This window comes from Fundulus heteroclitus, unplaced genomic scaffold (assembly GCF_011125445.2).
Source record: "Fundulus heteroclitus isolate FHET01 unplaced genomic scaffold, MU-UCD_Fhet_4.1 scaffold_52, whole genome shotgun sequence".
Taxonomy (NCBI): Eukaryota; Metazoa; Chordata; class Actinopteri; order Cyprinodontiformes; family Fundulidae; genus Fundulus; species Fundulus heteroclitus.
Window position 1 is genome coordinate 697,046 of NW_023396945.1, and position 15,137 is coordinate 712,182.

The 15,137-nt window shown below is 45.1% G+C and overlaps 1 protein-coding gene across 1 annotated transcript in view; it reads left to right on the forward strand.

Moving 5' to 3' along the window:
* The window catches only part of tubgcp6 (tubulin, gamma complex associated protein 6), a 35,027-nt gene extending 21,239 nt beyond the window's left edge, over positions 1 to 13,788 (forward strand). Inside the window, 12 exon segments of the mRNA XM_036132486.1 lie at positions 1,118 to 1,256; positions 1,416 to 1,505; positions 1,592 to 2,972; positions 3,060 to 3,251; positions 4,155 to 4,304; positions 5,836 to 6,004; positions 6,441 to 6,582; positions 8,624 to 8,818; positions 9,369 to 9,501; positions 10,913 to 11,126; positions 11,557 to 11,750; positions 13,233 to 13,788. Of these exon segments, the coding sequence (XP_035988379.1) occupies positions 1,118 to 1,256; positions 1,416 to 1,505; positions 1,592 to 2,972; positions 3,060 to 3,251; positions 4,155 to 4,304; positions 5,836 to 6,004; positions 6,441 to 6,582; positions 8,624 to 8,818; positions 9,369 to 9,501; positions 10,913 to 11,126; positions 11,557 to 11,750; positions 13,233 to 13,324 (3,091 nt within the window). The 3' untranslated portion in view covers positions 13,325 to 13,788.
* The last annotated feature ends 1,349 nt before the right edge of the window (positions 13,789 to 15,137 follow it).

Below are 15,137 nucleotides of genomic sequence, written 5' to 3' on the forward strand. Positions count from 1 at the left end.
AGATATGCTAAATACTCACTAGCTATTATCAGCTTGTTACACTTTATGTGACGACAAAGAGCAGAATGGTAAAACGTTTGATATATTCTGCAGTCTTGGTTTAGTCTATGCATGAAAAATAAACTTTATAACATTGTCAAAGCTGTAACAATCACTAGCTATGTTTACATACACAAAATGTCGCCATCGGATTGAAATGTATTCGGATTAAATAACAAAAACTAATTGGATTGTACCGTTTATATGGACACACAATCAATTAATCCGATCATAATGTGCGTATATATGCACCTGGATTTATTCCCTAAAAAAAAAAAACACAGAAGAAGAAGAACTTCCTTCTTTGCTGAACAACAATAAATAATAAACAACGCAGGTTCTAATAACAGTTAAAATGTTACTGAATAAATAACAATAACAATCGAACAGAGGTGTATCGAGAGGCTTGACAGTTTTGCTTCTCGATGTATTTCTACCACTCACAATGCGGAAATATGCCACATTTACATCGGATCAGTTTGCTACATTCGGAATAATAAAAAAAAAAATATATATATATATATAATTAACATATATTAATTATTATTATATTATAATTGAATTCAGATTGAGCTTAATCCGATCATAATGTGCCGTGTACATGACACGCTTTTATTCCAATCGGCTCTTTAGTCCAATTACTTTTGTCCATGTAAACGTAGCTATTATTTTAAACAGCTGTAGGTAGGATTACTGCTCTAAATAAAAGAAATAAGGTGTTATACCTACTTGTTTTAAACTTTTTTTTTTTTTTTGTAAATCCCCTGATGCCATGAAACATGAGCTCTTTACTCGAGGTTATACTGTGAGAATCTCATCCCTGACCATTTATAGCCTCTAGTCTACAAACATGCACAAAGGATAAGATAATACCTTTTTGTCCCACAGTGGAGATATTTGAGCAGGCCATGAAAAAATCAGATTATGAACCTAGATTCATTCTTAGATATAAATGCAGGTTTTAAAACCAAGCTGAGGACGGTTTCCTGACCTCGCCCTTGCTGCATGCTCCTCTGGATAAACCTTGCATCTGACAGGAATGTCCGCCTACATTCTCTTCCTCCGTCCCGTGTTATAGGAAGGAGCTGATTGCTCAGTACAGCCGTTTGTCGGAGGAAGCGGCTCGCAGAGAGAGACGGGCCATGTGGCGAGCACAGAGAATGAGACTCGACGAAGCCAGGGAGCAGTTCCTAAAGCTCGATGGGCAGAAAATACAGGTTGGTGACAGACTCACCCAGAAGAACGAAAAACACGCACTGCTGATTTTGTGCTATGGTCATATTCTAGGATCTCTAAAGAACGTAATCACATTTTTTTATTGTTTCTTATAGTTTGCTTATTTTTTGTTAATCAAAGCTGTTGTGCCGACCTTTCAGGCGTTGCTGGATCAATACCCCTTAGGCCAGGAGAGCCCTCCGATGGACGCACTGCTCTCTGGTCCCTCAGTTACACCTCAACAAACCCTTGTATGAACTCCCTCATTCTTTTAATGACAATCATTTTTCCTTAGTCTCTGCTTGCTTAGAAACTCACTTAACATCCGTGTTTACAGGATTTTCCCACTCAGGAGGAGCAGCAGGCAGACATTCAAGGATCAGAAGCTGTGTCCCCGCCACTTAATCCGTCTGCAGCAGACCCTCCTCTCATCTCTGAGGACTCTGACATCTGTGACCTTCTCCCTAAATCTCCCAAGCCTGGCAGTCAGCAAGTGGATAAAACCCAGGAGGAGATTGGCTCTGACCTACCTAACGCCCGTCCTGCTCCACCACTCGTTGACTATGACTTTAGTGCCCCCTTTAGTCCGCTCGAGGGTATCGCTGGCCAAGCCTCTGCTCTGTCCAGGCCTCGGTGGGGGCCTGCAGTCCAGCCTGAGCTCATGCACCACCCTGTTCTCGCAGAAGACAACGTGTCTGAAGTTCAGAATATTGATAGTTTTCCTCTGGGTCAGGGGACACAGGAGGAGGGTCCAAATACGAGCGTTCATAAGGAGCGCTCACAACCGTCTGGCTCGGGTACAGAGCAGAGTCAGAATGAACCTGAGCCAGGAGACGAGAAAGACCAAAGCTCAGGGAGTCAAGCTAAACGTGATGGAGGTGTTTCTCTTCTAGACATTCAGGGTTGTGTCCCCGTTGTGCAAGTAAAGGTGGGAGAGCTTGTTTCAGACGGAAGCTCCTCCCAGCCTTCTCTCAGCACCCACGGCCATTCGTCTGATGCTCACATGAAGGTTGGACAGTACGTCTCCGAGGTAACTGGCCAGCTTCTCCTCCCTAACGTTCACGGCCATGCTTCAGACTCTCACATCAAGATCGGTGAACACATGTCCGAAGTCAGCGCTCCTGCGCCGTTCTCCAGTGTCCACGGTCACTCCTCTGATGCTCACATCAGAATTGGGGATTATGTTTCTGAGTTTTCCCCTCTTCTCCGTGTCCCTAACGTCCACGGTCACGTCTCAGACGGCCACATCAAGGTTGGAGGGCACGTCTCTGACGTAGAGGTGCCCTTACCGTCACAAAACGTGCACGGCCACAGTTCTGATGCGCATATAAAAGTCGGAGAAAATGTTTCCGACGTTGCTGCTCTGCAGCCTGCCCCCAGTATTCATGGCCACTCCTCTGACGCTAACATAAAAGTGGGCGAGTTTGTGTCCAACGTCGCTGACGCCAGGCCCCGTTGGAGTAAGCATGGGCATGCCTCTGACTGTGTCCTTCAGCCAGGCTGTGCGGTCTCTGGATCAACGCCCGCCTCAGCCCCTCTGCCCGGGAGCTCTTACGGTCACTCCTCGGACTCAGCCTTAGGCACCGGGTGTGTGGTCCAGGGAGATGAGCCCAAACGACCTGCCTTACCCGGCAGCGCCCACGGTCACTCGTCAGACTCCGCTTTGGGCGTCGGGTGTCTCGTTTCAAAAGCCGATCCGCTCCCATCGCCGCTCCCAGGCAGCGCCTACGGTCACTCGTCTGATTCGGCACTGGGAGGTGGTTGCACGGTGCTGGGGTCAGATCCGCCGCTTGCTGCCCTTCCAGGCAGCGCCTACGGTCACTCATCAGACTCTTCGCTGGGCGTTGGATGTCTCGTCTCAAAAGCCGATCCGCTCCCATCGCCGCTCCCAGGCAGCGCCTACGGTCACTCATCTGATTCGGCACTGGGGGTCGGATGCGTGGTGAGAGGAAAAGAAGATCAAAGCCAGGAAAAGACGACGGACAAGGACGATAAAGGTACCAAACCACAGAGGGGCGGAGACGGGGGCCGCATGTAGGCAGAGAGTGGGTTGTGGTGGCATTGCAAAACTGCAGAAAGTTCCACACTAGACTGTTTCTATGCTTTACTTTTGTTTTTTAAAGGACGACCAAAAAAATGTCTGGGTGGGCGGAGTTTTCTCTGCCGGCGTTCCCCCTACCCCACATGTTGCTGCACACAGCCGTCAGCTGGCTGAAAGGAGGCTCCTAAAACAAAATCTGTCGTTTAGCAAGTGTTTATTCTACATATATAAATCTATGCATTAAAATGAGAATCGTTTCATTGAAAATTATTAAAACTCTAAAATATACTAATGGCAGCTTCAGGTGGTGCAACAAATTCCCTTTTTGCCCTTCATCACTTTTATCGCACACTGTTCATGTCTCAGTCTGCTCAGGCATGGTTACTGCAGGTAAAAATGGAGAAAATGAATTGATCAAACTGAAGATAATCACTGTGCAGTTTTCCACTTAAAACGTTCATTTTTGATTGCGCTTAAATTGAGCACTTATCTATTTTTGAAGATTGCCTGTGTATCAAAGGAGACCTCTTTATTCACATAAAAAAAGAAAGAAAGAATTGATACCCCTTTAAAGCCTTATCTGCCGTACGGCCCCTTTAAAGTCGTAATTTTCCTGTTTGAAACTGGCTCCAGTCAAATTCCCTCTCATGCAGGTAGGATTTTTCTTTTCTTGAATCCAAATAGTTGTTTGGATGTCATAAAAGGGGGCTTTTTTTCTCCATCCACCACTTCCGTACAAAGTTTGGTCAAATCAGATCTCAAAGTGCTGCCAAATTAAAGCACTTTTTTCCACCATTGTTTAATTGTTCTTCATAAAAAGAAACGATACCTGTGAATTTCTCCTCTGTTTCTCGTTCAGGCAGCCCCACCGAGCCCCTTGTTGACGGGACGGGGTCCTGGACCTCTGCTTTGTGGTTGTCCCCCGGAGAGAAGTCCCAGCAGGAATACCTGATGGCCCTGTGCGCCCAGTACCAGGTGGAGCACTACGAGGACTGCTACAACCTACTAGGTTAGGGCACAACGTGCAGCGGGGTCAACACAAACGCTCCCTTATGGCCTGATCTACGACACCTTGCTTCGTTAAACGCGTTTACACTTCCTCACCTTACAACCTCAAACGTTTATGTATATCAGATGTGATGGACCAGCGCAAAGTGGTGCATAGTTATGAAGCCGAAGGTAAAGACTCCTTGTTTTTTTTATCTTTATCCACTATCTAATTGGTAATCGGAGTCCACTTGTGTGTAATTTAATCCCGGTATACATCCCATCTCAGGAACAGTTCAAATGATCAAATCATGTCCAGTTCCGCACATGTTTGTGCTGCTTTGCGTTGCTCCTTCTCAATCGCAGTGAAATGCATCGAAACGTGTCGCCGTGATGTTATTAAAACGGGTTAGGGTTTGCTCGTGTGAATACTTTTTGCATGCTAGGCGATGCAAAATTGCCTTTTTTAAATATTTTTTAATATTCAGACATCCTTTCAGACAGAGCGGCCAAACAGGAACAGTTTGACCTTAGGATTTCTTTGTAGTTTCACGTCTGCTGGGAGGAGATGATGTGTTCAGGGGCGAGCTTAGGGGCTTGTATATTCAACCATTAGCCCTGCGAGGAAAACGGTCTGCAAGCAAATGAGAACCCGATGACCCGGTCGTACATTTAGATTCTGATTGGAGACAAATGTGCGTAGTGCAGTCCAAGTTTCTCGCTCGCATCACTTAGAAATATATTAAAACCTTACATAAAACTGCGTGTTAAGTTTGTGCGTGGATTGGCTTTTTGTTACACTGCAAAAACGGGTCTAAAAATAAGTAAAATGTTCTTAAAGTTAGTGTATTTGTCCTTGATTTGAGCAGGTAAATAAGATTATTTGCCAATGGAATGAGTATTTTGACCCCCAAAATAAGATAATTAGACATCCTGCACTTGAAATAAGGTGATGGAGATAAGTTGTTCCTATGTTAAGTGCAAAAGTCTTATTCCATTGGCAAATAATGTTATTTACCTGCTCAAATCAAGGACAAATACACTAATTTTAAGAACATTTTACTTATTTTAAGTTCCGTTTTTGCAGCGTAGCGAAAGCATCACATCTCCTCTTTCAGTTAAACATCACGTAAATGATGCTAATTTATTTTTAAAAAAAACAGCTTCATGCTTCGTGGGGGAGGATCATTTCCTGTCATCTCGTTTTCGCCCTCAATTTGTTGTTTATCCAGCCTGCAGGCGTTCATGCCTAAATCAGTCGGCATCCTCTCGAGCAGATTCCTCTTCCGCATGGCCGACCAAGGCCGGCAGCCGTAATTATTTAGGCTGGGCTTCCATAAATGCAGGGATCGGATCGGCTGAGCAAGTGAAGCGACCCGCTTCTGGGTGATTACTGCTGTAATCAGTCTGAACGTTTTCTAACTGCAGCCCAAGAAGGAGAGAGAAAAAGAAGAAAAAAATAAATAAACAGACATCTTGTTTTAGTTATGTAATCTGCAGCTGTGACAGAGACGCTTTCCTCACCACCGGTGCCCGTCGTCTCCCTCTCACAGCTTCGTCCCCCGAGTCCCAGCTGCTGAGGCAGGTAACGCGGGGGCCCTGGGGCCTTCCCATGGACCCGACGCTCCGCAGAGCCACAGACACCACAGCTGTCCAGCTCAGCGAGATGGTTTCCCTGCCGGTGCTGATAAAGCACTCCGTCACCACGCCGCTCATCACACAGTAAGTTCCCCCGTCTGGAGGAGCGCAGCGCCAGGAGAGGAGAGGCTCGGTTCGCGTTGGCCGAGAATAAGCGGCATGTTTGGAAGCAGATCTCTGCTTCAGATGATGGGTTTAGCGCTGAGCAGTCTCACTCACTTCATTCAGACCACTTAAGTTGCAGTTAAGACCGTAATTTACACGGCGGTAATGACCGAGAAGCGTTCCTTCAGAGTCACAGGCAGGCTTTTCTTTCCAGAAGAAGGCAGCATCAAAAGGCAGATCCCTTCAGCAGCATTAAGAGTAATGAGAAAGACGGGAGATGTCAGCGTAATTCACGCGATCCATTTGTTGTGAGATCAGCCTGTCTGGTGTTCGGTCATTAGGGTGGGACTTTTTCTGCGATGCAAATGTTTCTCTACTGATTTGGCCTGTTGTCCCCCTTGCCTCCTCTTCCCAGCGTGTCGTTGGTCAATAAAGCTGTGGTGGACTACTTCTTTGTGGAGCTGGGGGTGGAAAGACACTTTGAGGCGCTGCGCCACTTCCTGCTGATGGAGGATGGCGAGTTTGCTCAGTCTCTCAGCGATCTGATCTTTGAGAAGGTGAGGCCCAGTCTGTGAGATCTTTTTTTTTTTCCAGCTTCTCTGTGGTGGAGTTGGAAAGAGCCCCCCAACCCGAGTCATCGAGATGCTTTCTGTTCTTCAGTATTTCTGCTTTTAGCTTGTCTTGGTGATGTGGGAGAGTAGATTTACAGGATCCATTAGCAACGTTTAAAAATGTGGGCATCGAGTTGAGATCCCCAGGGAGCACTTTCTATAATGGTTTTACTTTTCTCCTCCAAAATATAATTAGATGTGGTTAAACTAGTTAAACGGGTTATTATTCTGGTATGTCCTAGAAATCCTTAGCATTTAAAATAGATGTAGTCTATGTTATCTGATGGACTACAGTTTTAAAACGGGTACCATGGTTTGAAACCCTTCTGATGCTTAACCTGGTGTGCATTATATACACACACACACACATATATATATATATATATATATGCTCCCATTTTTTTAGATGAACTCAAATATCAGTCTAAATCTGTGATAGTGGGCACTTCTCCTTTGCTGAGCTAATCCATCCCACCTCACAGGTCTGCCGTATCAAGATGCTGATTAGACACCATGATTAGTGCACAGGTGTGCCTTAGACTGCCCACAATAAAAGGCCACTCTGAAAGGTGCAGTTTTATCACACAGCACAATGCCACAGATGTCGCAAGATTTGAGGGAGCGTGCAGTTGGCATGCTGACAGCAGGAATGTCAACCAGAGCTGTTGCTCCTGTATTGAATGTTCATTTCTCTACCATAAGCCGTCTCCAAAGGCGTTTCAGAGGTTGCAAGGATCTGTACGCAATTCATGGAAACTGAAAATGTCCCAGTTCATGCATTGCCGGCATACTCACCAGACATGTCACCCATTCAGCATGTTTGGGATGCTCTGGATCGGCGTATACAGCGTGTACCAGCTCCGGCCAATATCCAGCAACTTCCCACAGCCATTGAAGAGGAGTGGACCAACAACAAACAACTCTTTGCGAAGGAGATGTGTTGCACTGCGTGAAGCAAATGATAGTCAAAGATACTAACTGGTTTTCTGAGCCCCCCCCCCCCCCCCCCCCCCCATAAAACAAAACTGCAGCTTTCAGAGTGGCCTTTTATTGTGGGCAGTCTAAGGCACACATGTGCACTAACCATGGTGTCTAATCAGCATCTTGATACGGCACACCTGTGAGGTTGGACGGATTATCCCAGCAAAGGAGAAGTGCCCACTATCACAGATTTAGACTGGTTTGTGAACAATATTTTAGAGAAATTGTGATACTGTGTATGTGGAAAAAGTTTTAGATCTTTGAGTTCATCTCATAAAAAATGGGAGCAAAACTAAAAGTGTTGCATTTATATTTTTGTTCAGTGTGTATATATATATATATATATATATATATATATATATATCACTATTTTCCAGGTTTAGATTAAAAAGAAAATAGATTCCTCCCTTATTTCCTTAGTTAATTTCCTTCCTATTTTCAAACCTTCCTTGTTTCTTTCCTCAATCCTACTTCATTTCTTTCCTCAACTGCTCCTTACTCCCTCCCTTCCTTCCTCCCTTCCTACATTTCTTTAATTAACCCTTCCTTCCTTGTCTGTGGTGTTTGCAGGCTCCATATTCACAGCCCACCTCTGCAGCAATGTCTGCCAACCCCTAATGGCACATTCTGTATTTTAAAGGTGCCGTAACAGCGGTGAAGTCTGGGAAAGTCAGGAATTTCTGCACCAAAGCCGTGTAGAGACCCTGTCTTACCTAATTTCGCTGCTGTCTTTAGGCTTCCTGTCACGAATAACAAGCATAGCTGTCGCTCACACCTCAGCGCTCTTCTGCAGGAACATTCATGTACATCTGTCTCCTGGGGCCCCTCAGACAGAAGGTGTTGTTGATCCAGCCAGAGCTCTAATTCTGCTGATTGGCACACCTTCAGCCACACAGGAAGCCGAGCCTTTAATAACCACCAGTTGTTTAGAAACCGGGAGCTTTAGTCTTCAAAGTATATGCATTCACAGAATAAGACTGTTTACGTGTGTCGCCCCGCCTTCCAGATGGCCAGTGGCCAGACTCCAGGCGAGCTGCTCACCCCTCTGGTCCTCAACTCCATCCTCAGCAAGGCTCTGCAGTACAGCCTGCACGGAGACACCCCCCTGGCTTCCAGTTTCACCTTCGCCCTGCGCTTCCTGCCTGAGACCTTCCACCCCCTCGCCCCGGACTCCCTCAACTGTCTGGAGCTGCGCTACAAGGTGAGGCGCGTTGACGGAGCGAGGACCCCTGACGTGGGTGTGTTTGTCCCCGCGCGGCTCTGACAAACTGCTCGGCGTGTGGCAAACGAGCCTCTCTCTCTCTCAGTGAAATGGCCGAGCGTCACACATTAATTAGATTCATGTCTTTGTGGTGACACGCTCGGAAACTAATGGCGCACTCATTGGCCTTAGCTCTCCTCCGCCCGCGTTTCCTGCCGCCGCCGAGTCTCCATCTTGTTCCCTTCCCGGAGCCCCGCCACCTGCTTATCTTTACCTCTCGCTTCACATGTTCTGCCTCTTTATGTCACCATATTTCTTCATCCTGTTCCTCTCACCCCCTTCTCAATCTTCTCACCTACTTTATCAGCGTCTGCATATTCACACCTCTCTCTCTCTCTCTGCTCGTCTCGCGTCATCCATCACTCTGCCTTTTACAATTCCCCCCCCCCTCCCCCTTCCTCAACTCTCTTTCCCCCTTCCTGTGATTTCCTTCCTTTCCGTCTGACATAGATTTCTTTTCTTCCCTCTCTCTCTCTCTCACCCCCCCCAGGTGGACTGGCCGTTGAACATCATCATCACCGACAGCTGCATGAACAAGTACAACCGCTTGTTTTCCTTCCTGCTGCAGCTCAAACACATGGTGTGGAGCCTCAGGGACGTCTGGTTCCACCTCAAGAGGACAGGTGAGGGCGAGGAGGCGTCGGAGCCAGCTTCGCCTCACTGCAGGCTGGGCAATATTTTATAGAGAGGAGTCCTCAAGTTCTCGTATGCTTTATTCATATAGAAAGTGCGGGTCCAGCCAGTGGGACTGTTGTGTTGCTGTTTTTCTTCGCGGGGTTGGATTATATTGATCTGCAACTTTGGGCGATGGATACGTTATGAGGGGGAAAAAGTGAAGATACATACTTTTATGGCTTATATTTAAAATGTTAGCACAGGGCTAAATAAAACAAAATCATATGTCGTACCAATATTGCCCAAAAATGTAGAGAATACGTCTATAATAACAATCAATCTGGGACTAGGTATATATTTACAGCTTTGAAGGTTTTGTCATGTTCCACCCACCAAACCTTGGTGTGTCTTTATGACTACATCGTTTCCCCACACTGCTTCTCAGATAAGCCAACGTTCAGTGTGATCGGCTAGAGAACATCTGTAAACATCAGCTTTTAAGCCTTGGCACAGATCGTCCTCTGGATTCATAGCCGGGCCGTCCTAACGCACGCTCACAGCTTTCTGCTCCCTTCACCATGCTTCACTGTGAGGACGGTGTTGGATGGAGGAAGCGTGACTTCCTTTGTCTCTGCCTTCAGTAATGGCCTCTTCCCGCCACTCTTCCATAAAAGCCAGCTTTGTTGTGAGGATTAATAACGGCGTGTCAACCGCCTGTCCCACGTGAGCTCCGGCTCTCCACACCTCATCCAGAGTTACTACGGGGCCTCTTTGCTGCTGCTCCCATTAATGCTCTTCTTTAGGTGTGCTGGTGGGTTTTATGTACTCCTCCCTACAGCCAGCGGCCCCGACAGAGTCCTGTAACAAGTCCACAAGTTGGTTTGTTTGTTCTGTGACATCTCTGACAGAGCTCTGAGGAACAGAACAGCTGGATTTACACTGAGATTAAATTCCTACACTGCAAAAACAACTAAAAACAAGTAAAATTTTCGTGAAATGAGTGTATTTGTCCTTGATTTGAGCAGGTTAATAAGACTATTTGCCAATGGAATAAGAGTTTTCCACTTAAAATAGGAACAATTCATCTCCATCTTATTTCAAGTGCAGGATGTCTAATTATCTTATTTTAGGGGTAAAAATACTCATTCCATTGGCAGATAATCTTATTTACCTACTCAAATCAAGGACAAATACACTAACTTTGAGATCCGTTTTTGCAGTGTACTTAGTTTCACCACAAATTATTTAACTCCATCTGAGTGACGATGTCTGAGTGCACATGCCTGCCACACTTTTCAGATTCTTTAAAACCCCTGCATCTCATTGTTTCCTACTTATGAACCTAATGTCTGTGGCCGGCGTGCTTCCTCGCCCCTGTCGGCGCGGCCTCTCACTCGTTCCCATGCTCGTGTCTCGCAGCGCTGGTGAAAGGCGCGGGACGCTCGCTGCAGTTCCATCAGCTGCAGCTCTACAGGCACGAGATGCAGCATTTTGTCAAAGTCATCCAGGGTTACATCGCCAACCAGATCCTGCAGGTGTCCTGGACGGAGTTCACGGCCAAGCTGGCCACGGCCAGCGACCTGGACGCCATCCACCGCACACACGCCGACTACCTCAACAGAGCCATCTTCAGGTGAGAACTGCAGCTGCAGGTCCATAACCCACAACGCAGGCGTGTTGTTGTGCAGGAATGAGGTTATATTTGATATTTTTCAAGAAGTCAGAAGGCCACCATTCGTGTCTCGGCCGGTTTAATTATTTATTAGCCAGTATTTGTTGCTATACCGGGCCCATGTATGGGCACAATAAGTTAAGGGCCACATTTTGGTCCCATCATCTCATATTACACCAATTTATCCTCCTTCTGACACTCATTCTCATTCCAGTTAAATGCCGAGTCTATTTTGTGAAGCCAATGAATGATTTAATCTGTGGATGAATAATTCAGCGGAGGTTGTTACTATCACACCGGGGTGTTTCACAGTTTTGTCTTGTCTGGAAGGTCATTAAAAAGTTAACTTTAATCTTTGGGTGACCTTCCTCGCCTCCTCCGACCTCTCCAGGGGCCTGCTGACGGAGAAAGCGGCTCCGGTCATGAACATCATCCACAGCATTTTCAGCCTGATCCTCAAGTTTCGTGCTCAGCTCATCGCGCAGCCCTGGGACAGCCAGCAGGGGGAGGCAGTGCACCCAAGCTTCATTGCCATGCAGCAGTCGTACAACACCTTTAAGTATTACTCTCACTTCCTTTTCAAAGGTAAGAGCAGAGAATATGGCTTCACCTCTGGCTGAATGAAAGTTTGGCCTCTTTGCTGGCAGTCGCCTACAGAACAGGAAATATAGAGTCAGTGTTTTATTAAAAGAAAAAACAAGTTTTTTTTATTGCCGAAAGGGAATCCACTTAAATCCACCAGTGGACTGTCACAAATCCTGGAAAAGCTCTTACAGTCCTGATAGATTTTAAGCAGCGTTGTAGCCAGTTTGGTGTGTAAAGTGTGCTTTACTTAATGTGCTAATTAGTACCTGTATCACAATGTGATGCCATTGCATTTTACCCAACAGCTGCAATTAGTAAATCATTACGGCTGCACCGCTCTCCCTGAGCTCTAGCACCTTGTCTCCTGAGATCAACATCAGTTACAGTGAGATCCACCCAGCGGTCCTTCTATTTTATACGCAGGCAGAGATTGAATGCCAATCAGCTGCTGCATGCAAGCAGTCGTCTGCTATCGTGTTCATGCACATATTTAAATTACAATGAAATTTTTAATTTAACGTAGATTCTCTCTAATCCACATGAAGTACGGATTTTATATAGAACTAATAAAGCTCCTTTTTAATTGGTTGGTTTCCTGTCTCAGAATATTTGAGTTTGGCGCTCATATTTTCTGTCAGGCTGAGATTGGGGCTTGGAGAGGTCATTAAGGAAGCTTCATTTTAGCTATTATCAAAACTACTTTTGATGTGTTTCAGATTGTTTACTGTTGGAACACCAAATTGTGCCTAAATTCAAATTATCCCACCCAAATTCAGTCAGTAATGATCAGCAATAATCCAGTCCTTCACAGACTAGAAGTTGAACACCGGTGTCACTGTTGACAGTTGAAGCCAGATTTATATGGTCAATGACTGAAAAGACGGAAGCCATCCATCCATCCATATTCTATATCCACTTTATCCTTGCATGTAAATAGGGAGTACATGCAAACTGCACCCAGTTATTGAATCCAGGCCAGTCCAGTCAGTCCAAAGAAGTAAGAGAGAAAGACAGAAAGACGCCCCTGCTGCAAAATAGGCACCTTCAAGTCAAAACCGTTTGAGTTTTATGGTCAAGCAAGACTAGGTTAAGATATTTAGCTTCTGTGATTAGATTTAAGGTGTGGCTTCTTAAAGCTGTACCACTGCACCATCTGTTAAGCATGGTGGTGGCAGCATCATGCTAAGGGCCCGTTTGGGTGCCGTTTTGGTGCGTGTATTTATCAAAAATATCACAAGTATTTTTATTTGAGCCTGTATGTCTAATTCTGACCCAGTAGGGAATAGAGAAAATCTACATTAAATACAAACTCGTTTTTTTAAATAGTCAAGATAAACATTTTGTTGCATTCCACCACCAGGAAACTGAATATTTTAGAAAGAAAAGATCTAAACATGATATTCATGCAGACGAATGTATGTAAACTTGTGACTTCAAATGTGAGATTGAAGAACTAAAGGCTGTCTTTTCTTTTTCCCCCAGTGGTGACTAAACTGGTGAACAGAGGCTATCAGCCTCATTTAGAGGATTTCCTGCTTCGCATCAACTTCAACAACTACTACAAGGACTCTTAAGCTGCATGCTGGTCTGCTGTAAAATTCACTGCTTTTAGATGATGTGTTGGGCTTTATGATGGTTCAAAGGTCCTTGAGATCCCACCTCTGCTGCACCACTCGATGAAGGACCCAATGGTAATCAATGTTAAGTCTGTAATCATTTCTGTGCACTTAAATAATCAAGACACTGCCTACATGGACGTAATCTCCATTTCAGTGCTGTACATGTGAAACTGATATAAATGAACTGTTCATGTGTGAATTCCAGATTGAAATGTTTTAATAAAATCTATTGATATTGTTTGATTTAAATGTTAAAAAAAAAGAAGCCAAACAATTATTCTGTAAAGAAATTACATATTTATTAAAGACTGAATGTTAACATTAGTGGTTTTACAAAACCAGGTTTAATTAAGTGCAAAGCTTTTCAGGTAATAAATGTAGCCACTTATATATAAAAAAAAAAAAGAAAAGGAAAAAAAGACAGAATGAGGAAACACATTCTTGCTATATTATGGTAACGTACGTCCTTCACCGTGAGTACAAAGATTTTTCCTAATGAGACATTACTTCCAGAGCTAAAACATATGAAGGATGTAGCTCGCTTGTGAAGAAAGGAGGAGAGCCTGAGCAGGTCACATACAGAAGGAGGCTGCAGTTTCCAGACTAGACATTAAGGATGCAACAAGTTGCTTCAGGCCGTTATTTGATGAAGAGAAAACGTCAACAGCAGCTTGATCATTAAACTGAAAAAAAAAAAAACAACAACCACCCTCTCTTCATGGGAGACACTTTCCTAGCATTACTCAGGACTCTGGAGGAGCGACGCCGGCTTTATAAAATCAGACTAACTGCAAATAAACGTTTCTAGCAGAGAACAAAAAAGAGCGTCTGATGTTTAGTTGGAGGATTCTGCTTTCTGGGGGGGCAAAAGTCTGAGAAGCTTTTTAAGGAAGCCATCTCCATAGTGTCTGCATCTCATCTCTGCTCCTGTTGGCTTGAATGTGTCAGAGTTTTCTCTTATTTCCCACAATCCCACTGATAGGTGGGATGATGTGTTCACACCCGAGTCGACAAAGCCCTGCTCCTCAGTCGACCGTATGTTCTGGTCCAACTGCTGGGTTTGTCTCAACGTTGCTTTTATTTCCTCCAGCAGCCGCTATGTATCTAGTTTAACAGTTTTTTTTTAGGTGTCTGTGAGTTATGACCAACCCCATAATTAGGAGATAATTTGGCTACCTTTTCCACAACCTACACCTAGAACAGAAATTACCGCTTTTTGCAGTTATAAAGTATATTTTCCACCAGCTTCGCCAACGTGTCCGTTTCCAAAAGTCTGCATCGGTTTTATTTTCTGTCGCTCGTGTTGGTTGTTTTGGAGGTTTCGTTTCTCCTCCTTGCCTTACGTTCCTCTGCCCATGAAGAGGTGGAGTGGATAGATGTCTGTGTACCGTAGCGAGCCAAGTGAAAGCTGATATGCACATTTCCCAGACTGGACCGTATAGAGGGCTGGTGAAAAGTTCACACACTTTGCAGTGGTCGCGAGTGTCAGATATCGTTTGGGCCTTTAAGGATGCATGTAAGTGGTTCTTTATCTCAGGGTGGGAACGTTTTACACAAAGTTGGATAAACTGAGTGCAGGAGTTAATATTTCTGTAATCCGCAGAGGGTATAAGCTATACATGCAGATGCTGGATGGATGTCGCTTGGGGAGTAAATCCTGAACCACATGTAGCCATCAAGCTTTAAGCACTAATCTGGCTGCATGGCCGACAACTAATCGTAACTGGAAGAGTTGAGTTAAAGTCGCTTTTCTGGCACAAGTCCAGCT